Raw genomic sequence first — 27,096 nt, 5'->3', positions numbered from 1 at the left:
ACAAACTAATATTTTGGATTTCAAATCTTTAGAAAATACATTCAAAACCAGTGATGTGGTTAGTAAAGCAGAAGTTATGGTATTAATATAAATCTCCTTCTAGGCATATTGAATGAACATTTTAGGAAAAAAATAGAGCAAAGATATACATAATTGAACTAGAAAAGTTCTTAATTACCCTGAATCATAACAGAGAGCTTGTTGTGGACAGTTTCTCAAATGAAGAGACAAGGAAATCGTAATGATAGATGAGACGTGTGTGTGTGTGTGTGTGTGTGTGTGTTTGTGTGTGTGTGTGGTGGGGGGAGTGGAGTCATTGACAAGAAGAGTAAACTTAAACAATTTATTAACTTAGATATTTTCTCTTTTCTATATGTGAATGAATAATTATTTATTGTTATTGGTTTTGACTAAATTTATAATTTTGGGGTGAACGCTGATTAAAATTCACAAACCAAGTGAGCAATGTATAGACACTGTGACATTTCACAAAGAAAGCTCAAATGTGCCTTTCATCTAATTTGAGATATAGAAGGCCACTTTTTTCCTAAATAAAACTGTTGGTAATTTGTCTGCCAGTTATCAAACAGGTACATAAAGTTTAAAAGCAGCTGGTATTTCAAAAAGGACATCTGTGTTATGGCTAGAATAGACATTAAGCATTTAGTAAACAATGCTATAAAATATAAACTAGGCTATTAAAGGATAAAAGGTTCTTCCTTGTCTTAACAACTTTTATAATAAAATGTAGTAGACAGCAATAACTAAAAGGAAACTTTTTAATGCATTTCAGATGTGCCTTTTCTTATGTAGCTATCAAGTGTATTAATAGCTTTGAAGAAATTAACATCAGTGAACTCTCTCTATATATAAAACCTTGTAGTAAAAGCATAAGATGAAATTGCTTTAACTCTTTACTTGTAACTATAAATGATAAGAATTTGTTATCAGATAATTCATATGACAATTCAGATGTAACCAAAAGATGATATTATGATCAATTGCTAGTTTGGAGCTACACATTGATATGAAGCTTACATGCAGTTGATTTTACATTTAGAACTTAAAATTTGTAGGAACACTAACTGGGCAATTAAATTTATTCAAATATTTTGTGAACCATTTGTTCAGAGCTAATTTTTTTATAATTTATATGAAAGAGATTTTTTTTCCCAAAAATCCCCTTAAAACCAACCCTCATATCTCATTATCTGCAGATTACCTCATCTCTTATTTTCCTGAAAATACTGAGGTTCCTTGACAAAAGATTTCTTTTCTCTGCATTTAAGATCATATTATATCTTTTTATTTATATATCTTTTATTTAAGATATATATATATATTTATATATTTTTTATTCATATATCTTTTATTTATATTTTTTATTATATCTTTTATTTAAACATCTTTTTATTTATCTCTCCTTTAAAAATAAAAACCTCCTCCCCCCGCAAAATCCCTCTTTCGACAACTCCTTTGTCCCTTAAATCCTGCATCCATCTCTTCTTTTGCACTCTCACAGTGCAAACAGATCCTCACCTTCTACTCACCCCTCCACTCAGTGGTACATGACAGACTTAGGCACAATTCCACAAAATCAACTCTCTCATCAAAGTCATCAAGGACTCCTCTGGTCCTATATTTCATGGTACTTATCTTACAGTACTTGTCAAAATTTTCTAAGTATCTAAGTATGTAAAAAATTTTCTAAGTATGAACACATGTTTCAGGTTGCTCTTTGGATATAGACTAACAAGTCCTGTTGTAAGACAAAACATTTCTTGAGCACTTGGTTTTGATTGTATTTTTATATATAACACAACATTCTTTCTTATTAATTGTTGGATTGATCAGTTGATGATCCAGGAAGACTTTTTTTTTTCTGGCATTTGCTGTACTGACAGTTGATGAATATATTACATAAGTTTGGGAAGTTTTGTTTTAGCTGATCTCTCAGTGACATTCTTGAATATTCTTGAGTATACTACACTTGTGTTATGTGACAAGCAAACAAACAAGCAAACAAACACTTTTTTTTTTTTTTCCTTCCAACCTCTCTAGCATCTCTCTTAGTCTTCCTTGTGGCCTTCTGATCTACTTCATATTTTCAAGTTTATCTTCTTGTCCTTCTTGTCTTTTGACTTCTGGATGGATCTTGTCTAGTTTAGTAGTTTCAGTGAGAATCTCTATATGGATTACTTTTCACTTTCTCTCTCCAACGTAGAGCTTTCTGTTGAGCTCCAGCTTAGTATGTTAAATTGTCCAATAGAAATCTACACTATTCTATTGAGAGATAACATGTCACACTCAGTATGTCCTAAATCAAACTCTTTTATCCTGCCCCACACTTGCTCTACCTCCTATATCGTCTCTCCTCGCTTAGCTGCTCTGAGTTCAGGTTTTTAATCTGCAAAACAAGGACAATAAAACCTACCTCACACAAATGTTTTAAAAGAGAAAATATATGTAGTGTATTTTGCAAAGTGTTTGGCAGATGTTAAGTACTCAAATAGTTGAAATCTTGTTAACATTATTATTAATTGCAGGGGCTATATCTTGTGTATTACTGGGCCAAACATGTTACATGATACAGGGAAGGTTCTCTGTAAATATTGTAAGAGTGAATAACAGTAAATAAATGAATCAGTATTCATCTGAGGAGAAACAACAACCACAAGATATTTTTTTCCTATCATTAAATCCAAGATCTCTTCTCCTGATGGAGTCCCATTAAAGTTTGTTTCTGACACCGATCTCTTAGTCATCCCCTTTACAGCTCACATCTTCCAGTGGTCCATAATAACCAGCTCCTTTGGTTTTATCCTTAAATTATCTTCTGGTTTCTCCTATTCCAAAATGTCCTAAGTCAACCAATCTTCCTAGCTACCATTCTGTATTTTCCATGCCCTTGAAAACCCTTCATACATTCAGTCTGTATCCACTGAAAAATTGTCACCCACTCATTTTAACCTCCTTGTAATCAACTTTGCATCATTATTTCTCATCCCCAGTTCTCTACAGACTCCACTTGTCTTTTTATAGTTAATATCCTTGACCATTCAGTATTATTTGATAACTTTTGACAAGCACTTTTATTTTGTACCATTCTTCTGCATAGTGTTCTAAGCATCTTCCTGAGTTTCTTACTAAGGTTCGATCACTATATTAACGTTACTCCCTCTTGCTAAATCTCTTCTGCTTCCCTCTCTACTATCTCTCCTTTAGTTTCAACATCATGACAATAAGACATCCTTTTCGTTGGTTTAAATCTCTCTCCAAAGTTTACATTCAGCTGCCACATCTCTGGTTAAACAATCTCCAGAACGCCAAGCATGGCCAAAATTGATGTCAAATTATTCCTCTATCAGTTAGATCCAATTTATAAATCCTTTTTCTGGTTTTATGATCATGGGAAAGTTACTTAACCCTGTAATATGTCTATATCCTTATCTGTAAAATGGGAATAGAATAGTACCTATCTCATAAACTACTGTAAGGATTAAAGGAGTCACTGCATGTGATGTGCATGGAGCAGTTATGAACATATTAGAGAAGGCACTATATGCATGTTAGTTATGTTTAACAAATTACCTTTTGCTTTTTTTGCCACTGGTTCAAATATGCAATATTCAGTTCTTTCTAACCTCAGTCTTCACCATTCTATTCTCTTTGCTAACGTCCTAGTTCTTGTTCTTCTATTCTCCACTTCTTTACTATTTTTATTATTTATGTTCTTAACTTATCTCTATGCTTTTAGCTACTACACTTTTCTACAAGAACTGTCTAGCTTATCCTTTCAAGTTCCTTATATATTTAATAGACGAGCTTTAAGTTGATGAGAGTTGTTTTCTTTCAATAACATTGCCTATACATTTTTGGTACAATTAACTATTTGTTGCTTTCCATTTTCTCTGCCAAGTAGTTAATTTAATGGTGTAACTTCAGCTCCCCACACCCACCCTTCCTACTTTTGTTAAGCACAAACATGTAACCATAATGACAGCACAAAACATGAAAACATAAGTAGAAAGGTTGGTAATATTTATTACAGGCTATGTTTATTGCAGCCCATATTAAGCATGGACTGTCATGAGCGTGTAACAGGAAAATTTAATCGTGGTTTTTCTCCATGTGCAATTTAACACTTTAGAGATGACAGCAATGCCTTTTAGACAGAGAGAGAGCACACACTATAATGAGAGGAAAGTGGAAATATGATTAGGGACACCTTTTCTTGGGAAAAACAAAGTTACCAAAAATGTATCGAATAAAGCATTAAGAGAGATGGAATTTCTGTAGTTTGATTCTGTAAAAAGACATCCATAACATATAAGCACACCTCAAGAGGCTAGATTTTAAATGAACAATAAATTATTGTGAAGTTTTTAGAAATGCATTTTATTTATTTATTTTTAAGATTTAAAAAATTACATCTTTTTTGGAATACCTTTAGCCAGAAACTAAAGTAAAATATACCATATTCCAAAAATACACTTCCAGAGACTACTAGAAAGTAATAACTTAGGGCTAAGATTTTTATTAGGTTGTAGACTTTTTTCCTCTTGTGAATAAAAAGTTCATTTTAGGAAAAGTAAGCCCTACGTTGTTTTCTCAACTTCTTAACATGTGTTAAATCCACTGAGTGAGGTCTTTTAGTCACCAGAGACTTCTGGAAAATTAAGACAAGCAAGTGAGCCTGGAACTCTGAGAATAAGGAGCTTCAGTTGCCTCTTAGAATTCTGTTAGAGAAATTCCATGCCCAAGAAGATATAGGGTATTTTTTTTTTTTGCTTGTCTCTGAAGCTCTTGCTGACCCAATGACAGTCTTCTGACTCAGAATCTACCTAAACCTGGCTTCTTTGGACCTTGCCTTCTGAACTAATTAATCCTCATGTGAGCTACCTCCTTTGAAACTTGTCCCACTTGGCTATAGCCTGATTTCAATTATAGTTGTTCCCCCACCTCCCCAGCATATCCATGGCCTGGTTCTCCAAACCGTGTTCTCAATAATAAATTTCTTACAATTCTAAATTCTGTGACTTCTTTCTGAATTGGAGTAAGAAAGTAGACCAACATGAGTAAGCGCTTTTTCATATTTCAAGTTAATTAACATAATTTAATTGGTGCCTGCCTCCCGCCCCCAACCCCTGCCTAGTTTCATGAAGTAGATGTTACTCTCTTCATTTACACTTGAGGGAACCTGAACACAGCATTGTTGAGCAATGTACCTAAGGGTTTGCAGTTAGTAAATTGCCTAGGTGACATTCGATCCATGCCTATGTGAGATTTCCATCATACTTTCCTGCCTCTAGTGACAGATATTTGGAAATTAGTGTTAGAATAAACATTTAGAAGGAGAATCTGGAAGGTAGAACAGCAATATGGAAATTGTTCTTTACTCTCCTCCATAATTGTCAGTGCTTCCATAAGCCCCTGTTAGAGACTTTCTATCAGTGTTTGAAGATAATGTAAGCGTGCATGTATATGAAGCAAATGTACTTATTATTTCCATAGGAAGTCATTATTGGGAGGGGGGAGGATAGCTAATAAGCTTCTGGTGTCCTTCTTGGTGATTTAAATTGATTGGCTAATTTGTTCTACCAATCTTCCTGGAACTTGAAGATAATTATATTGGTCTTTAATCTCGAGAATCACCCCTCTCCTTTTTCCTTTATAAAGGCAGATATTCCAATGGCTCCTTTCTAGTTTCCAGGAATTTTTACTTATTGAAAACAGTTGATAATGCACTCAAATCCAGTTCTCAACTACCCTGGAATATATCACCATGTGCTACTAAATTGGACAACATAAGCAGGTTTTCCTTGAATCTGTCCTTCCCACTTTGTTTCAATAGAAATTTTCTTTGTTGTACCTTTCCATCTATCAGAAATGAAATGTTTTCTTGGACTTCCTTTCTTGTAACTGGAATTCTTCTCTCCATATTACAAAGATTTATTTTTTCAGGCCAAGACATTTTCTTGTATTTTCTCAAAAATAAGTTAATTAATAACTTAATAAATTAAAACTTATTTTACTGTGCTTGGCACTGTTAAGTCTACTAAATTCTTTCAGTAACTGTATACAGTAAATACTATTTTTGTCCTCATTTTACACTTAAGGAGTCTCAGGAGCAGAGAAGCTCGTATTTGTCCTAAATCACAGCTTGAAAGTGACAAAGTCAGATTCTAACTCAGAAAGTTTGAGGCTAGAACCCACAGTCTCAACCATTATGATTTTCTTCCCAGCCTCATTTTCTTGCTCAAAGTTCAACTTAATGCTAAGAATGTAATTCAGTTCAGTAAATTCTTATCAAGACTGTTTATATTAAAAAATTTTAAATCCAGTTTAATGTAATAGTATTCTATGTTTTGTATACCTAGTTAACCTAGATTATGTAGTTTTTCTTTCCTCCTTTAGCTTTCCTGTACACACCCTGATTAATATATTGTTTATATCTGATCTTTATAAGCATATTTTTCTCAAATTTAGAAGCATTTTCAATTGTGATCATTTATTTTTTAAATCTGTAACATCTATGCCATCTACATAAATTAAGCATCAAGGACCTTAGTAGTTGATAAGTTATTGTATTATTTTTCTTATCCTTCATAGACCTTCTGCCTCTATTAAGCAAATTTACATAGATAATTGGTTCTGGGCTAGCAGAGATTTGGCCCTCTAGGGAATATGTGGCAATGTCTGGGGAGATTTTTTTATTATAACCACTTGGGGAATACAGGTATCTATTGGGTAGAGGCCAGGGATGCTGCCAGCCATTCTATGATGCACAGAATATCACTCCACAACAAAAATATAACCACCTCAAAAAATGTCAGTCGTAAAAAAATAAATAAATAATAAATAAATAAATGTCAGTCGTGCCAAGACTGAAAAATCCTGAGTCCTAGACTGTCCCTGGGGCCTTTTACATTAGCATAAAAACTAGGAATAGGCTATGTTTTTTTGTTTTTGTTTTTTTCTCTTAGGCAATTGTCAGTGGTTTGATTGACTTTATTTATGCCCTACTCCAAAATACCCACCCCCCAAATCCTCTCACCATTTCTACTGTTTACCAATATTTTAATTAGAAGCCAGTATGTTAGGTTTTCTTCCTTTAAACCATAAATATATTGATGATAGCAGTGACTGACACAATATCTGTGAAATTTTCAACCAAAAATTTGCTTAGCTCAGTGCTTTTACTATGCTATTGATGTTATTTGCTAAAGTACATATCCAGACTTCACTCATTTATCAATATTTCAGCATCTTATAATGCAAACACATTTGTCTAGTATCTTAATTTCCAATCCCTTTAGATATAGTCTTCTGTCATCAAGAACAAGTTTCTGGCTGCTATGAAATTGAGTTGCTTTTTTCAAATAGTTTGAGCACAATTGTCCTTTAGTAAAATAAACATGGCTCTGTTATTTCTTAATGTCTTCCTTAACAAGTATAAGATTAGACTACATCTCACAAACTCCCATTGGGCAGCACTTAAGAAGTGAGTAACATTTCTGTCTGACTAAGTCAAGTAATCCCAAATGTAAGTAATTTACAGGAAGGCATCAGGGACTGTTACAATAGACATATTGCAATATGTCACTGGAAATCAGCATCTCCCCACATGTTTGGTCAACAGCCAGATGGAAGCTTTTATCACATTTATTTAATCTGAAATACACATGGTAATTACACTGGACCTTTGATTCAAGGCCCTATTAGTGTCTCAAGAGAAGTCAGGAAATGAGTTTGTCAGTTGCAAACTGATGTAGTCCTGACCCCGGTAGAATTTACATCTATCACTGCCTAGACTAGAGTATTGCTACAAATCACATTGTACCTCAAGGAAGTAAGATAAGTAAGAGCTTCGTTAACCTATGTAAGATGAGAAATCAGCTCCTGATTAGTCCAGAATATCACTTATTCACCTGTTCACTTATGTTACTCCAGTTGGTCTCCCTCCAATGAGTGGTGAGTGAATAAAATGCAATATAAATTATATGGCCAATGTCTCACCAAAAAAAATTACACAAAACGCAAACAAAGGCACATTGAAGCAAAATACTGCCACATTTCTAGTCCCAAACCCAGGATCCTGAACATCTGTGACACTGAAACTTAGTGGGTGTAAACATATATGAGGTTTTCCTTGTATTGGTGATAGAAAAAGAAGATATCCCAAAACACATTTCTCAGAATTTTCTAGCTAGGAAAATGCTAGATAGAAAAACTTTAATATTGAATGAGTTAATCCTGACTATTCTAATTTAGTATTTTTACTTAGCACTAAAGCGTGAATAAACAAAGCTGAACCATGTTACTATGTGTAAAAAACCATTGAATTAATATACCTGTTAAAAGTAGATGGAGGTTGCATCTGGAGGGTGGGGTTAATGGAAGACTTCAAATTAACACTACATTTTTCTTTATATTTTGAAATTTGTATTATGATTATGTTATTTTATTTTGAAAGTCAGAAAAAGGAATTTTTAAAAAGAATTCACACACACACACACACACACACACAGCCTTCCAAAGTCTTCACAGAAAATATGGCATTTTCTAACATATTTTTTATGTTTTTCAAGGGAAAATGTAATTAAGACTGAAATTCATAAAGCAGATGATTACTAAAAAATAGGTTTCTATTAATGTAGGATGATATAACTAATGAGAAATAGTTAATTAAATCATATGCACATTCTGAAATGACTTCAAAAATTTTATTGCTTGATCAAAACTATTAATGGCTATTACTGTTGTCCTAATAAACTTGCATAGGATTTTTAAAATTCTAATTAAAATGCTAATTAAAAAACATAAAATCATCCTGTCAATAATTTATCTTTTTTTTTTCACTTTCAGCCAATACAATATACACCATAGCTATTTTGCGACTCTCTCACATCTCAATTGAGAATGTCTAAGTTTGGTGATTTCTTTCTATTGAAATCACTACTATCATCTCAAATTAGAGTAGATTTTGAAAAGTATCAATTATATAAACAAGAATAACACATATTGACTATCTACTCTGTGCTGGGCACCATGCTAACAACTTTCCAGTCAAATCCCATTTCACCTTCATGACAATTCTATAAGACAGGTGATCAGTAAAGATAACATTTTACAGAATAGTAAACCAAGGTTCAGTGAGTGTAAAGTAAATTGTTCAGGGTCATTCAATCCATACTTGATAGAGTCCAGTTTGAGCCTTTCGGGCTACAAGAGAAGATTTAATTGAAACTGTGATTCACTTAGTGTCACCTTTTTATCGTATTTTTGGTAAAGAACTGTTTTAAGACTAATTTTGGGTTTTTTTTTCCTCTTTTATACTTACAACAACAGAGAATCTTACAGGTAATATATACTTAAATTTCTTTTCATATGTAAAGTTAAAAAACAAACACTGATGAGTCAGTGAACAAAATGCAGAAGCGGATATTAACATTTCTGGTGCTGAGATGTATGTAGCCTTACAAGATGACCTTGAGAAAATAACCTAGTTCTTTGTTGTTTTCTTTTTTTTTTTTTTAACATCTTTATTGGAGTTTAATTGCTTTACAATGGTGTGTTAGTTTCTGCTTTATAACAAAGTGAATCAGTTATACATATACATATGTTCCCATATCTCTTCCCTCTTGCATCTCCCTCCCTCCCACCCTCCCTATCCCACCCCTCTAGGTGGTCACAAAGCACCGAGCTGATCTCTCTGTGCTATGCGGCTGCTTCCCACTAGCTATCTGTTTTACGTTTGGTAGTGTATATATGTCCATGCCACTCTCTCACTTTGTCACAGCTTACCCTTCCCCCTCCCCATATCCTCAAGTCCATTCTCTAGTAGATCTGTGTCTTTATTCTCGTCTTACCACTAGGTTCTTCATGACCTTTTTTTTTTTTTTTCCCTTAGATTCCATATATATGTGTTAGCATACTGTATTTGTTTTTCTCTTTCTGACTTACTTCACTCTGTATGACAGACTCTAACTCCATCCACCTCACTACAAATAACTCAATTTCGTTTCTTTTTATGGCTGAGTAATATTCCATTGTATATATGTGCCACATCTTCTTTATCCATTCATCCGATGATGGACACTTAGGTTGCTTCCATGTCCTGGCTATTGTAAATAGAGCTGCAATGAGCATTTTGGTACATGACTCTTTTTGAATTATGGTTTTCTCAGGGTATATGCCCAATAGTGGGATTGCTGGGTCATATGGTAGTTCTATTTTTAGTTTTTTAAGGAACCTCCATACTGCTCTCCATAGTGGCTGTATCAATTTACATTCCCACCAACAGTGCAAGAGTGTTCCCTTTTCTCCACACCCTCTCCAGCATTTATTGTTTCTAGATTTTTTGATGATGGCCATTCTGACCGGTGTGAGATGATATCTCACTGTAGTTTTGATTTGCATTTCTCTAATGATTAATGATGTTGAGCATTCTTTCATGTGTTTGTTGGCAATCTGTATATATTGCTGTTGTTTTCTTGATGTGTTATCTTGCAAGGCAGTTTGAACTCTTGGTGAATGACAGATTGTAGTAAAGAATGCAGAAAAAGTGATATTATATGGAGGTAAGAGAAAGGGGGAAGAAGGGAGTGAAACAACACTCCATTTATTAATAGAAACAGAAACAATTATGCTGAATTTGGAAAAATGATTATGACTACATTAGGTTTCTAGTCACATTAGAATATGACTTATCTTAGGTTATATATTTAATGATATTTATGAGGGACTTAATCTCTTCCTCTCAATTGCATGTGTATTGCTTAAGTAGAGGAAAGATGTAAGTCTCTGTCATTAAAATTCTAAGACATTCTTAGGTATTAGGTACCACTTTAAAAACATTTTAGAAACCTACTCTTATGACCATAATACATAATTTAGAATATAGAGTACAGGTATTTTAATGTCACCATTTAAATTTTTCATCAGTTTCGTTTAAATGACCTTAATGAATGCATCTCAGAGTTTTCAGTTAGGTCTTTTCATTTGTATGCTTGGACTACAAAGTGCTGTGTAATAATTGTTAAAATGAATAATTACCTTTTATGCATAACAGGAATTTAGGCCCACTGCTTTTTAACAATGATGTAGGACAAAATTTTACATACAATCATACTTCATATTAACTTGTAAGGGCAGAATTATTTTATAGGCATATCTGCTACTCATTAATATTTAAGTCAATTTTCTCTAAAGAATTTGTTACAGGTTTAGTTAGTTGCATTTTGCATACTTATTTCTTAAAATAAAAAAAATCAGTCCATTAATTCATAAAATATGCAAATGTCATGTATGCTTAAACTGAAAGCATTATCATAACTTAAGCATGCTACGTTTTGTACAAACTTTCTTTTCATTCATTTTGGGAACAATGGAGCTTATTTCATACTCACAAACATGAAAACAACTATTTCTGTCATTATATCAGTGTCCAGATCTGCAGGCTAACAACCTGATTATCAAATTATTAATGATGGTGAGGATATAGCAACTCCTGACAGGTATTAAATATATAAATTATGTACAATGGAACCAGTTCTCTAAGAGTTAACTACACTGAGGTTTTACAGTAATATTTTTCTCAGAATTCATGTTAGAAGAAATTACTAAATTTGATACAACCTTCTTGCAAAGTTCTCCCTATATTTGGGTAAGTAAATCTACTCAATAGATCTAAGAATAATAAGTGACATTCTGAATTGCTTTCTATAATATAGCATTTGAGATATCTGAGTACATTTTTTACTATAACTCACCAATTAAGAGACTGAATTTTTCTTCTAAGTCAATAATTTAAACTCTAAACACATTTCTCTACACTACCTTTTGGGTCTAAGTAGATCTATTTGTGATCTTGCCAAATCTAGCCACCATTTACAACTTTTGCCATTTTGGAAAATAAATTCTGTATTATGGGGTGAGGAGGAAACTCAATGATTCTTGGTCTTTGACACTTCTCTTCCAATTTCCTCATGGAGTGATCTCAGAAGAGAACACAACACAGAGCGAAGAATCTCGAGAAAGGAATCCCTTTGAAACTTGGGAAAGTTGTTCACTACAGCATTTCTGTTTAGGCATCCATAAGTCAGGCAGCTAATTTTCAATACATATTAGTCATGATATATCCTCTTGATAGCACTTCTCCTCTTGTGAAAATACTTTCATACCAGTCTAATTCAGCTTGCCTTAGGTTCTGTTTTCAGTTTGGAGCTTGATCCCTAAGTTATAATGAAAAAAGCATTTATTAAACATTTGCTATAAAATCTACTAAATTTGGTATAAGACTAGTAACTATGTGGTAATAAGATTGACTTATGGATAAAATTAGTTAATATTTATTTAATAAATTTAAAGTAATAATGCTTTTAATAAATATTAATGAGGTATTGTATGTGTTGTATGTGACCTTTGTATGTGTTACCTCATATGATTCACACAAAAGTTCTGTGTGACTCATATTACTATTATCCTGTGTTATGTATGTTATATATGAAGCAGAGAGGCTTAATAACATATTGGTCACACAACTAGTGTATAAAGGACCAATAAGGGAAAAATATGAGAGGTTTACTTTCTACTTGAACATGACTTTCTATATTAAAAAAATAAGGTAAGATTCCAGTAAGCTTAAGATTTTAATATTTAAAATATGCACAAGCCTTTCCCAATGGTATGTGATGGTCTCTCCTAAATGGTGAATATAGAGGACATGTACATCATATTTTTCTGAATATATTCACTATTGTAACTGGGGAACTGGTTCAATGACTATTCATAGTGGTTTTAAAAACTTATATGAATGCAGTCAATATGACTATTATAATTATCACCAGAATAATCAATTCAAAAACAATAACACAAGGCATTTTGACAGAATTGACTATTGATATTGATAGTACACACTTTAGAGCTGACTGGTTTAGAAGGGAAATTGTTTAGCAGCAATGGTATTATGTTTCTAGTGTATTGGCTCATAAAAAAATAAACATGTTTATACATGTTTAATCCTTCCCCACCACTTTAAATGTTTATTCTTCCATCCCAATTATTCATGCATATGGATAGACATCATAAACAATTGGTACAGAATAAACTTTTTAGAATAATGTTGAGCATTATATTCCCACTATCAAACATTTATTCTTTATATTTTCTAAGTATTTAAAAAGTAAATCTTTCATGTTAGTGTTGTTTCCTCTGGAAGTGTATTTAATGTAATTATTATCAGGTCAGCTGCCTTTTTTTTTTGCAGTTTAGTTTAAGAAGGTATGTGCTTTAGTCAAGATTCTACTCTTCTGTAGAGATCATTGTGTATAATTTATTTAACCTCTAGTCTGCTTAAAAATACTTTAATTCATCCTCTTAAATTTACAGGGTACATTGCCAAAATAGACATATGGAAATGTCATATACTAGTCGTTTGTCTTCCTTCTTAATGGTTGCTCCCATTTATTTATTTTTTGTGTGTAGGCTGAGACCAGTGATGTGCAAAGAGTTAGGTATTGTTGACATTGATGGCAAAACAGTTCCAAGTTAGAAAGATATAGGCAACAGAATAAAAAATAGCAGCTTTTACAGATCACATAAATATAAAAGAAATTGGACACTGTAGAATGAATTTGAGTATATTTTTTCCTGAAAAAACCAACATAAAAGTACAGAATACGAGGTTTTTTTTAAACAGTCTCTAACCTTATAAAGCTGTTATTTTCCTCACATCCTATTTCCTGAGCACCTATGAGAAATGACTTATATGCACAGATTCCATATTAACTGATTTTAACAATAACTCTTTGAGGAAGGCAGAGCACATATATATACTTATTTATAGATGTAAAAACTGAAACTCTTAGGTCAAACTTATAGTTCTGAGTCTCATACTATTTCAGATCTTCTTTGATCTTAAGAGAAACTACTGTTTAATGCAAGTAAGTTACACTGTGTGTCACATGCCTGCTGGATAATATAGCAGAGTTTTCCAAGCAACAAATAACCCCACATATGCCCCAAAACTTATGTTATTCTCACTTTGATCACTTAGGTAACCTTAAAAACCATTCCTCTCCTTCACGTCCCTCATGTTCTCACACAGGTAATCTTCTGGCAAGTTCTCTCCCCTTTTGGGTATCAGTGCTAAAAGAAGTGAAGCATTTTGTGAAAGGCCCTGGTCCTAATAGCTATATTACTCTGCTGGTTGAGAGTCCTCTCTGGATTCTTAAAATTCTTAAGAGCTGAAAAATTTCCTCATTTGAGGTAGTCAAGGAAATACTATCCTGGGTTCACCAGAGAAAGAAAGATCAATGAAGTGAAGAGATTATGCTAGAACCTACTTCATCCAAAAGTATGAACGCTTGTGGAGAAAGTTTCTACTTAAATTTTTGTTCTCAAGGACAAATGAAGTATCTTATTCAAGAATATATTTTGTTTAGGCTTAGCACATTATTAACTATTTATAAATACAAGTTAATAAAGTCAGTTGTTAGGTAATTGGGACACCTATAAGTCATAACAAATGATGAGCAGATCTTGAGGGAGTAATTCTCAGAAGAGGAAATCTGTAGCTCAATGCATGAAATTAGTGTAGGATGTAGCAACACCTCACTTCTGTACATCTGACAGTCATACTTTGCTTGATGAAACATTTTATAAATTGATTATATCTCTAAGCTAAAAAACCTTGAAACGCCAAATTCAAAACGAAGCAAACAAAACAGTGACTTTATAATTATTGTCAAAATCTTTCTGAGTAGGAAGTCTATGTGCTATTAATACACAGAAATGTGTCGTGGCATTTGTTGTTTATGTGCTTGGTATGCAAAGAAATTTATGGTACAATAAATGCATTTTTGAGAGGAAAGGATAAGTGTTAAGCTTGCTGGGATTTTTTCTTATTATTGAAAACCTATTGTATGATGTAGCATTAATTTAGAACCCTTGGATTTAGAGTCTGAGTACACATTGTTTATAGCAAAAAAGTATGTGTAAATCACTATACGTACACAAAGAACAATATATTTTCATGTTTTCTAACCTTTAGAGATTGGTCTTACGTGTTTTTGTCAGAAACAGTAATTGTACATAAAATTAAAAGATAACAGATGACCTTTGAGTGAATATGGTGACGTATCTCTCCAGGGACTTTGCCAATGTCATATACTGTCAAAGGACAGTTTATTTTTCTCCATAAATTCTGTATAACTATGTCTAATGTTTTAACCATAGTGACTCTCTTTCTGAAGCATTACTCTATTTAAAGAGGGGAAAGTAGAATCTTAAGTACATAAAAATATTCTAATTTCATGTTAGAATCAAATTAGCCAAAACATTAGGTACAAATCTGGATGAGTCATTTTTACTTAGCAATAATTTCTAAAATATTTAGATATTAACAGTTATTATATTTAAACAAATAATTTAATACCATGAAGGAGTAGCCATCCATTGCTCAGCAGAGCAAACTGGTATCTAAAGAACCCAGTTCTGTCTGGAATTCAGTATAAGAATTGAATATTATCCATTCACTCACTCAACTTGCTTGGTTCTAAGAACTGTGTAAAAGTGCTGTTCCAGCTATATTACAAGTGTAAGACACAACTTTCATCTTCAAGAAGACATATCTTTGGGGGAAGATAAAACTAAGGCAAGTGAATTAATTCAAGAGAAAAAACTTCTGAATGAAATAATTCATGGTTGATTGACATGGAGAGACTGCTCACTGTTATTTGGGTTTCGCATACCCAGAGAGAAGGAAGAATGTCTTACTGGAAGAAGAAACAGCACCAGCAGGGAGGTCATTTACCATGGAGGGGCATTGAATTCCTCTTCATGACAGAAGAAAAGAGAATACAATTATGTGAAAAGATAAAACGCTAGAAAAAATTACCTCAACAAATTCTTGTTCTCAAAATAGGAATCATCTGACACATATTTAAAACTGATTTTCATGAATATTTTTAAAGCTTTTCAAAAATTAATCCCAAAAGTTGCTTAGGCAAGCTGTTCCAGAGTTTATCAATCTTTTTATTAGTAATAACTATGATTTTTTAAGTCAACACTTTATACGCACTGAATAAAATAAGCCATTTGTAATACAGAAACTAGCATAGATTACTTAATAAATTATTCTCTCATTTAATCCTCACCCATCATCAGACTCCCACAAGATTCATTTGATCCCATCTCATGTTATGCAAATCTTCTGCTATTCATATCCCCCCAACTTTCAAATATTCAGACACTTAGAATGCTTCACCATTGTTATTACATAGAGTAAAATTCCTAAAGGAGTCTTTTTTAAAAATTGAAAAGAAAACCGATGTCTTTCTACATAGAAGTTTATACTTTGCAACTTCTTTTCCCTCATATAACTAACATTTAGATAGTGCTTACAGTGTGTCAGACATTCTTCTAAGCCCTTTATGTACGGTAGCACATTTAGTCTTTGACAATCCTGGAAAATAAGAAATATTCACATTCTAAAGGTGAGAGGGTTAAGAAACTTGCCCAAAGTCAACCTGATAGTAGTAAGTTGTTTAAGGTTTAGTATAAACAATTTGTAAGTCCAGGATTTTGTGAGCAATTTCTTCTACTTGAAAAACTTTCACTGACTTCTCTGCTTCATTCTACCACTTTCCTTCTATTTATGTACAACATAATACAACATAGTTTCACCCCAATACTGATTTCATCTGGTGTTCATGACATCATTCACTGCATCTTAACCACTGTGAAACACTGGTGTGTGAGCAGAGAGAGGGCAAGTGTTTGCAGTGTAACTCACTGCAGCAGCTATACAACACACAACTCAACTGAAGGTAACTCATGTAAAGGAATTGATCTGTGCAGTCTTGGGTGTTCTGTTTGTATGCAGGCCATTGGCTGGGGATAAGTATGTATTATCCAGACTTCCCCAAATCTATTTTCCATTGCCTTAAATTTTCACATATTTCAAGTGAGATAATACATGAAAAAGATCATACTCTAGTTTCTGTATGTCAGTTCAGGCTGTAACAAAATGCCATAGACCAAGTTACTTAAATAACAAAAATTTAGTTTTCACAGTTCTGGAGTCTGGAAGACCAAGATCAGGGTGTCAGCATGGTCAGATTCTGGTAAAAGCTCTCTTCCTGGTTTGCAGACAGCTGCCTTCAAACTGTGTCCTCAAAATGGCAGATAGAGAGATTGAGAGAGAGAGAGAGGGAGAAGCAGCTAGCTCTCTGGTATCTTTTCTTATAAGGGCACTAATCTCATCATGAGGGCCCCCACCATCATGACCTCATTTAAACCTAGTTTTCTCCCAAAGGCCCCATCTCCAAATACCGTCACATTTGGGGTTAGAGCTTCAACATATGAATTTTGAGGGAGACAAAATTCAGTCCAGAGCAGTTTCTTACTGCTTTTCTTTTTCTTTTTTTTTTTAAAAAAATCCTATTTCCAAAGTCTTAAATATCCTATATTAGTACATTCCCAGCAAAGAGATAGGAAATTAACTAGAATTGCTAAATATCACTTGATTGTGATGCAGAATAACTTTTAGGAAAACTAAACTTGAAAAACTATCTATGCTCTCTAAAGGTGATAATTGCAGCTTTACACTTATTTTTGTGAGTTTAATTTCATAATTTTTGAAACATTTTATTGCTAAACTGAAATTTCTCCACGAGTTTTAAATCACTTCTAAAATATATATATGTATTAATATAAACTCCAAAATGAATGCAGAATATCAGTATAAGTGGCTTTATTGTTTAAGTGTCTGTTATCATATACTCCAGTATTATATTTTGTTTAAATTTATTCTACTCTGCTCTTGATTATTTGTCTTGACATTCCATGACTCTGATGGTTGTTACTAGGGAACTACACTTGGTGTCTTTTGAATAAGAAGCACTTGCTTCTCTTCAGTAATTCATCTTTTTCTATTCATTCCAGCTTTTCCAACTCTTCTATTTTTCAATATTAAATTTAATTCTACTCCTGAACTCTGCTATTTAAATTGTTTTGTAGATAGTTTTTATTAGATTTTAGTAAAAAAAAAAAAAACGTAAAAATTTCTTAACCTCACAAATAGGTGAATTAACATGTTTGTTATAGTGCATGTCCTTAGAGATTTATCATTTTTAAAAATTATAATTAATAATCCAAATTTGGCTTTGAAAACATTTATTTTAATATTTAAGGACAATCATTTTCTTTTAAAAATGATCTCAGAAACTAATTTTAAAATATTTACATAAAATGATTTTCATTCCAGTTCTTACCAAACATTTTATTAAAATGAGAAATCATATATAATAAAATACTTATTGTAAAATAATTTTAAACTTGGATTAAAAACTGTGCAGTGTTTTTGATTTCTCCCTGCTTTGACCCTAGAAAGTTAGATATTCTTTCTTTAGAGTTTTCACTTCTCATTTATGGGGACAAAACATGATAGACTAGACACTTGATGGTAGAAATCCCCAGTGATGATTTCAGAGATAGAATTATATAATTTAGTACTTCTCCATGTTAAGATTTTTAAATAAAACTATACTTTAAGGTTATTTTCTACTCTTCTAAATATCAGAAATTACTAATCCTATATATTTTTATGTAACATGATTTTCTCTTCAGAGTCCTTTATTGAAAGTCCAGTAACCCTAACTGAAAGATGTTATGCTCAGAAAGACTTTTTTTGTTTTTTTTGTTTGTTTCTTTGTTTTTTCTTGGCTGCACTGCACGGTTTGTGGGATCTTAGTTCCCCAATCAGGGATCGAACCCTGCAGTGGAAGCGTAGAGTCCTAACCACTGGACTGCCAGGGAATTCCCCCTCAGAAAGCTTTAATTCCACAATATTCATGTTTTATGCATTGTCAAGTACAAAATATTTCTAATATATTGCCAAATCTATTGGAATTTACTTACTCCCGTATTAACAGGCTAACTCCAGCAAGACTTGGGCTAATGCTTGATGATGAATAATGGCCTTTAAAGACACATGATGTATTTATCTGAATGATAATGCAGACTCAGCCATATGTAAAGAAACTTCGGAAGGCTGCACTTCATTTTTTTTTTTTTTTTTAGCTTTTTTTTTTTAACATCTTTATTGGAGTATAATTGCTTTACAATGGTGTGTTAGTTTCTGCTTTATAACAAAGTGAATCAGCTATACATACACATATATCCCCATATCTCTTCCCTCTTGCGTCTCCCTCCCTCCCACCCTCCCTATCCCACCCCTCTAGGTGGTCACAAAGCACCGAGCTGATCTCTCTGTGCTATGCGGCTGCTTCCCACTAGCTATCTGTTTTACGTTTGGTAGTGTATATATGTCCATGCCACTCTCTCACTTTGTCCCAGCTTACCCTTCCCCCTCCCCGTGAAAAACAAATACCGTATGCTAACTCATATATATGGAATGCACTTCATCTTTTTATTGCTATGACAGTAGGAAAGGGATGAGAGAAAGGGTGTATGAGGGACCCCCACTGGGACTTAGCCATTTAAATTATGTATAATATTATCTCTTCATTGTTCAAGTGATCCTTATCTGATCCTTAATCTCAGTCACTTGTTTTAGATGCTAAGAATAGAAATTAATTAAGGACAGATTTTAGTTCTAAAAGTTATTGGGGGGAAAATAAAATGTGCAACCAAAAATGTTAGTTTAAAAAAATACATTTACAAGTAGGCATGCAAAGGAGCATCCTCTAAAACCATATTATCTTTGAAATCTTAAAAATCCTAGGACTATATGTTGACTTATTTTTCTGATTAGATGAAGGCTAAAGGTTGAAATCTTTCCTTTATAAATTATAAAAGTGTATGCAGAACATTCATGATTAGGGTCAAATAAATATAAATGTTACGGATTGTTTTCTTGAAAGTAGTATGTATATATATAAATGCATTTGAAACCAGTGAAAATATATTCAATAATGAACATGATAAATTTAATTTATCCAAAACAAATTCTAACAGATCAATTTGTCTTTGTATAAATTGTACAAAAAAGGGGGATGGACTGCATATTATCTGAGACTCTACTATGAAAGTGAAGATTTTAGTCAAAGTATACGAAATCAATGAAATCTTTCACCAAGAGTGATCTACATCTCAAGTGTCTTTCTCCAATCCATCCACTATGTACAGATATCCTATGATTCATATATCAGTTACAAAAATAGTTTCTGTAGCTACATTCGTCTGCAACATTATAACTGAGCAGGAATGAACACCAGCCTCAGAAAAGAGAATCTGTCTTCAAAACATCTCAACATTAAGAATGAAAATAAGAAAAGAAAATGTAAGGATGTATAAATAGAATTTAAAAATTCAATTTGCATCCAATGGAAAAAGGTTTGCAATAAAAGAAGAGAAATAATATATACTCACCAAGAAAAACCATTTTTTCTGGATATTTAAATGGAATTATTATACTAAAATGAGGAAAATATTATCAAACTATCACTTTTTATTGTCAATCATATAAAACTGTTTAAAATATCTACTAAGTAAGAACAGAGTGAGATTAAACAGAGAGTGTAGTTAAATCAAAGTCACAATCAGTAACAAAACCCTTTAGGAAGAAATAAAAAGGAAAATCTATGATAGAAAATGAAATCATCTAAACGGATGGTAAACTTGGGAAATATAACTAAAACAAAATGTAATTTAGTAAAATGATTATAAAAATAGGAAAGAAAGAATGACATATATGCAACATGAAATATGGAGTTGCTACCAGTGCATAATTGGATTTTCTAAGAAAGAAAATGGAAAGAAGAACAGTTGTTAATCAAAAGTAGAGTAGGGAAAAAGAATTCTTAAGCCAAAAAACAAACGAACTTAATCTGAATTTAATAAAAAAGTAGGTTTGCAAATGAAGTCAAATTCTGACTAGAGACAAACTACAAAATATATTCAGCTAAAATATCAAAATATAATGGAGGGAAAGAACGAATATTCTGATAGCAATCATGCAGAAAATGTAGGTCATTTAGAAAATTGAATTATTTCGGATTTATCTTGAAGTAGAAGGAGGCAAACAAATCCAAGTGATTTCAGATTTATTTGGTAGGAAAGGGAGGCAAAACAAATTGTCAAAACACTGATAAATTGTCTTGTATTATTATTAATTCAAAAAGATAAAAACCCGGAATTCTTTAGCCAGTTGAGTGTTTATTCACAATAAAATAATACTCAGATATTCAAGGTTCAAGGATGTTGTTATCATGAAATTATCTTTTGACAAGATGTGTGCTTCATATGATCAAGGGATGATGATATGAATATCTTTACTATCTAATTTTAGATAAGGAGAAGCTGTAAAAGGAACTCTAGATATAGAGATGAGTAAAGAGACCAAACAATGTCAAAAGGAGGATGGTGGCTAGTCCATTTAAATTTTTGATGCATTTCTGAGATCATCAAAATCAGGACAAAATTGTCATTATTGTTCACAAAGCACTAACTAGAGCAGTAGAAAAAAGAAAATATAAAACTAAGGAAGTTTGACAGTCAGGAAATAAAAATGAAAAATATGATCTTGACAAGTACTGGATATAATGCTTTGTAAAACAGAGTACAAAATATGAATGGAATAAAGAAAAAGGAGTCATAAAGTTTAATGAAAAAGTAAAAATATTTTAAAATATTAAAGTGTTTCAAAATATTAAATATTAAAAATATTATTTTAATGGGAAATAGGATTAATGAAAATATGTAGGTCCTATATCAGAAAACTACACAATTTACTAAAAGACACTAAAGATTTAAATAATTGAAGTATCATACCATTATCCTGGAATATGCACTATATAAAAGAAAGCTATCTGTAAATTAGTACAATTCCAATAAGCAATCTGTTGTATTTTTGTTTCTTGCAAAAATATTCTGAACCTGATCTAAGACTTCTCTACCAATGCAGTAAAATGATTTTTAAAACTAAAATATTAGCCTAGGATTGCATATATAGACCCCTCACATGCAATAGACTAGAATATGCAGAAACACATAAAATGGGTAGACATTTAGTTTATGGTGACAAAAATATTGATGAAAGAAACAATGTGGGAGACAACGGTCTGTCACAGAAGAATTAAAGTCATACTTTATGCTTTAGCCTCAAATCATAGACCAAAATACATTTTAGATAGATTAAAATAAAATAATAAAAGTGTTAGATGACAACAGAAATCTATATGTGTATAATCTTATGATGGCAAAAGCATTTCAAATCAGGATCCACAAGTCGGACATCATAACACAAAACTTTGATAGATTTGATTACATAAAATAGTAAGACTTATCTATGGCTGAAAAGACCAGAAATGAAGGATATATAAAAAGAAATTGCTAAAAATGTTCATCTTTTTATGGAGAGAGCTGTTAAAACAGAAATTCTGAATGGAAAGATGGTCAGGCTGCGTAAATAGGCATTCCAAAATTGATGCATTAATATGGGAAATAGTATTTAGACACATTTATGTTAACTTATAATTTACTAACACAAACTATTTAACACTTTTCAATATTAGATTGACGATTTTTCTTTTAATTATAGTATCTGCTGGTAATACTATCTGGGAACTCAGGGGCAGTTGGTGGAGGATGAATTTGTACAGTGCAATATAATTTGGCAATATTTATCAAAAGTATTTTTAAAATGTTTGTATCCTCTGATCCAGCAATACTACTTCTCAGAATTTACCTTCAGGAGATGACAGGTACAGATGTACAAACAAGAGTGATTTTTCAGCTCCCAAAAAGAGTGCTCAGTTCTGAGAGATAATCAGCAAATAAAATGGATATAATTTATGACTATCTGTATTTGGGAACTTGAGCAGGAGGTGGAATTTGAAACTGATTCTAAATTATCTAAGCTAGGAATAGGAATAGGGAATTCAGAGGCATGGCAGATTTATTTTTTGCTCTTTTTTTTTTTTGAGATTTACAGCCAATGACAGAAATTAAGGGAAATACAAGAAGTATATAATAGAAAGCTAAATTAACAATAGCTGCTGTAACAGATTTACTTTTTTTAATGCTCAGTGTTTTGAAAATAAAGCTCTTTTTTTCCCCTCAAGCAATTTGGCGATGCATATATTTTTAGTTTGGCAATAATTTTCTTCCAGGTGGAGAGTCAGTGACCCATGGCCTGACCCATTCTTGTGGTTCTCTCATTTTCAACTTGCATCTCCTGAGATCACTCGGGAAGGTTACATGTGGGAGGCATTTATTGGCTGGGCTTTCTTTCAGTTGTCTAGAATACAAATCACATGGTTAACATTCAACTGCCAGTGAAGCTGGTAAATGTCTAGCTCTGTTCACTGAAAGAACAGGAAACAAATTTGTTATTAGCTAGAAATCTCTGCCCCAATATAGCCTTCTGATCACCAAATATTTTTACACCTTCTTTTTCTCCCATCAACCGTTGCTAAACGCTGTCCAAAGAGATAACCTCAAGTCCCATCAAGCCACTGTATCCAACTCAAAGACCAAGATCCTCAAATATGCACAGTTCTCTTCATCATCTCTGGATATGTTAGTCCAGGGACAAATGAACCAAAACACAAGTTTCAATGCTCTTCTCCATCCCATACACAAAACACAATGATAGAACAGATTCAGGAAAAGCACTCCTTTAGATAAAGGCTCTCTTTTGGAAATAGAGGAAAATTGGGAAACACTTGAGTAGTCACTGATCCATAATAATTATGAAAATATGCCAGAGTGGCATGAAAAGTTCCCTCTGCCTTGGCAATAGTTATAGTTCTATGAAGAAACTAGACTCTCTTCTGTTCATTCTTTTTTGCTTCCTCCAATTCTACCTTACAGGAAGTTCAACCTTGTCAGTCATATTCTGTGGCCACATCAGAAGTGGGTGTTTGGTAATATGCCCTCTATGGGGACTACACAGTTTTTATAGGCCACTTCTTGTTTTCACCAAGTTTGGGAGTCCAGAGGTTGTTTGATGTTTCAATTGTCAGACTTTTCTTTCTTTTTCTTTTCTTTTCTAACTAGGTATATGCTTCTTTGGCACAATAGTTCCATTAAAAACACAGTAGACTCCTAATCTATTTGTCAGATTCTAGTGCCTGTAACCACACTTTAAGACTTTCTGAAAGTGGAATTGCCAGGCCTAATTTATTTTACTTTCTCTCTCTAAATCTCTCTTGTAGGCCATAAGCAGCTCCCATGAAGTTATGCACGCAATGGACTTTGGAGGATAGGCGGTACACTTAACCTGACTTTTGCCATAGGGCTGAGCCTTAGTGCATTTTGTTGCTCAGAACCTCAGTTTTATCTCTTATTGTGCAACTTTTATAAATAGTTGATTTTCCAAACTTTTGAGTACTCAAAATGTGGGGCTTTCTTTGATCTTTTCATTTCTGCTTGAAAACTGGCCATCCTCTGCTGGTCTCAGCTCTTTCCTATAATATCTTACTAAAGGCAGAATGTAAAAGTATACTATTAATCTAATCTTTCCAACCACTTCCTTTAAAGTTACCAGTGCAACAGGCACTTAATCCTCAATGTTGAGTATTCATCTTCCTCCTTCTATCAATAACACAACACAGTTTGTAAACCCCCTTCTCCTTGAAGTATGATCTTCCCTTATATCAACTAATGTGTACTCTCCAGGATCTCTTCCTACCCCACTTTTCTCTCCTTCTCAGTCTACTCTGCTGGACACTCTTCTTTCAGACTTTAAATATGGGAGCTTCTCAGGTTTCAATTTTCAGACTTCTTCTCTCTATCTAGACTCTCTCCCTTGGGGAGTTCATCAATTTCCTTAGCTTTAAATAATATTTATATAATGGTAAATACCACGTTATAATCTCTAACCCCAGTGTTTCCTATGACATAATTGTATTTTTTAAATGGTATAGTTGTGTTTGTCACATTAAAAATACACACACACATATTTTCAGGTGGAGAAGAGGAGAAAGAAAAGGCATGTAACTATACAAAATCATATACGTGCATTTGTTTATCCTGTTTCCCCCTTAAAATGTAAACTCAGTGGCAACAGTAATTTATATGTCAAATGTTATATTCTCCAACATTTTGTACATTATAGGCACATAATAAATATTTGTTGACTAGATGATTGGTGTAATACACATTAATAAAATTTTATTTTAATGTGCTAGTTTTCAACATAACTCATTCTAATGCAGATATGTATTCTATGTCTAAATAACACACTAACTAGGACAATATTTTTCTCTGTTTTCTAGATCCCAATGCTCTGGCTGGCCAGACTGGCCCTGATCATGCTCTTATAGGAGGAATTGTGGCTGTAGTTGTATTTGTCACTCTGTGTTCTATATTTTTGCTTGGACGGTATCTGGCAAGACATAAAGGTAGGTTATATTTAAAAAAGCATTCTTAAGTTTGGCAAAAAAATTCTAAAGACTAGCTTCATGAAATATTATGTGAGTGCGTGTGTGAGTGTGTGTGTGTGTGTGTGTGTGAGAGAGAGAGAGAGAGAGAGAGAGAGATGAGGGGTGAAAGAGAGAGATCTAAATACTAAGTTATTTCAGAGAATTCTTGATTATTTTACTCAACGTTTAAGCTGGATTGGCTATCAAAATAATACTTAGCCAGTAGCCAAAAGTCACAGAGTAAATCATTGGCTCAGGAAAAAAAAAAAAAAAAAATGGAAGCAAGTTTGTAATTTATCTCTAGGACTGAAACTCAACTCTAAGATTAATCATTTGGTAATGTTTCTATTTGTAAGTTTATGGACACACATGTGGCCATATTAGTGAGGAAAATATGTGATTTTTCACAATGGGCTAGGTAGCAAACTATTGATATAATCTACTTTTAAATGGAGTTACCAAAATAAACGGTGACACGTTTGATGTGATCATTATCAACATCTTAACAAAGGGCCCTGATTGCTACAGCTGCATGGATCACATGGTCTGAAGCCATCATTAAAGAAATCAAAGTACTCATTACCCATTCCAGTTTGGCTGTTGCCACTAGTTAACCTGACCACAGCTTCATCTACAACATATACTAGAAAACTGAAAGAAAGTGTGCAACTTTAGAAGGGTGAATTGTGTGGTTTCTTACTCCTCAGAATATGTTTCAACATATAAGAAATCTGGCATAAGTTTCTTCCTAAATGAATATACCTTTAATACTGGCTATTTTACCAGTCTGACAGAACTAACATATTTTTCTTCCAATACCCACAGGAACATATTTAACAAATGAAGCTAAAGGAGCTGAAGATGCACCAGATGCTGACACAGCCATTATCAATGCTGAGGGCAGCCAAGTCAATGCTGAAGAGAAAAAAGAATATTTCATTTAAGATACAGGCCGAGATTCTGAATTTCACTTACCAGGCTGGCTGCTGGAGAAAACTGGCTATCGTCTTTCAGAATTCATTTCTATCATCTTCTGCTACCTTCATTAACTTCCATACCGTACTGCTATCAGTAGCCAGTGTATACCAACAATCAGCTGTCGAAAGCATCATTCTTTAATTACTGTACCATCCATAATGCAGGACATTTCTTACTGCCTAAATTCCACACCATTGCTCTTTTAACATACAGTGCTTGAATATACAGCCTTAACAGTGTTAATCATCTCCTTGGATCATGATACTGAATTGTTTTTACACATTGAAAAAAATGTATGCAGAGGTTTTTTCCCCCTCATTTTTTGTCCCCTTTAAATCAAAGACCTTGTCAGTTTACCATTGGACAGCTTTCACAAGTAACAGGATTAGGTAAAGACATGATGTGCTTAAGTTCAATCAGATGTTAGAGGTTTATGATGTTTTCTACATGTCTATATTCAAAGACATGTTTTGGAAGCATATGCCCTAAAAAACACAAACTGAAAAAAACTACTATAGTATAGATTCTGGAGTGTTTGAGATTGTACTGGTAAAGCTGTATCAATTTGCTATTTAAAAATTTAGTATTTGATACAGGAGCCATGTATATGGATTGCAATCAGGACATTCTATCTTATATAATTATATAGATCTTACCATTAGGTTATTTTAGCTTCATATACCAATAAATTGTTACAAACATTTTACTGTTTTGGGAATCACAA

The 27,096-nt window shown here is 32.9% G+C and overlaps 1 protein-coding gene across 2 annotated transcripts in view; it reads left to right on the top strand.

Moving 5' to 3' along the window:
- Positions 1-26,556, top strand: part of CADM2 (cell adhesion molecule 2) — a 249,991-nt gene extending 223,435 nt beyond the window's left edge. For both annotated transcript variants that reach the window (XM_068545629.1, XM_068545631.1), the window contains 2 exons: positions 25,248-25,373; positions 26,220-26,556. In XM_068545629.1, the coding sequence (XP_068401730.1) occupies positions 25,248-25,373; positions 26,220-26,338 (245 nt within the window). In that variant the 3' untranslated portion in view covers positions 26,339-26,556. The remainder of the gene's footprint in view (positions 1-25,247; positions 25,374-26,219) is intronic.
- The last annotated feature ends 540 nt before the right edge of the window (positions 26,557-27,096 follow it).

The sequence above is a fragment of the Eschrichtius robustus genome, chromosome 6 (assembly GCF_028021215.1).
Source record: "Eschrichtius robustus isolate mEscRob2 chromosome 6, mEscRob2.pri, whole genome shotgun sequence".
NCBI classification, from domain to species: Eukaryota; Metazoa; Chordata; class Mammalia; order Artiodactyla; family Eschrichtiidae; genus Eschrichtius; species Eschrichtius robustus.
This window is presented reverse-complemented; position numbering and strand designations above follow the sequence as displayed.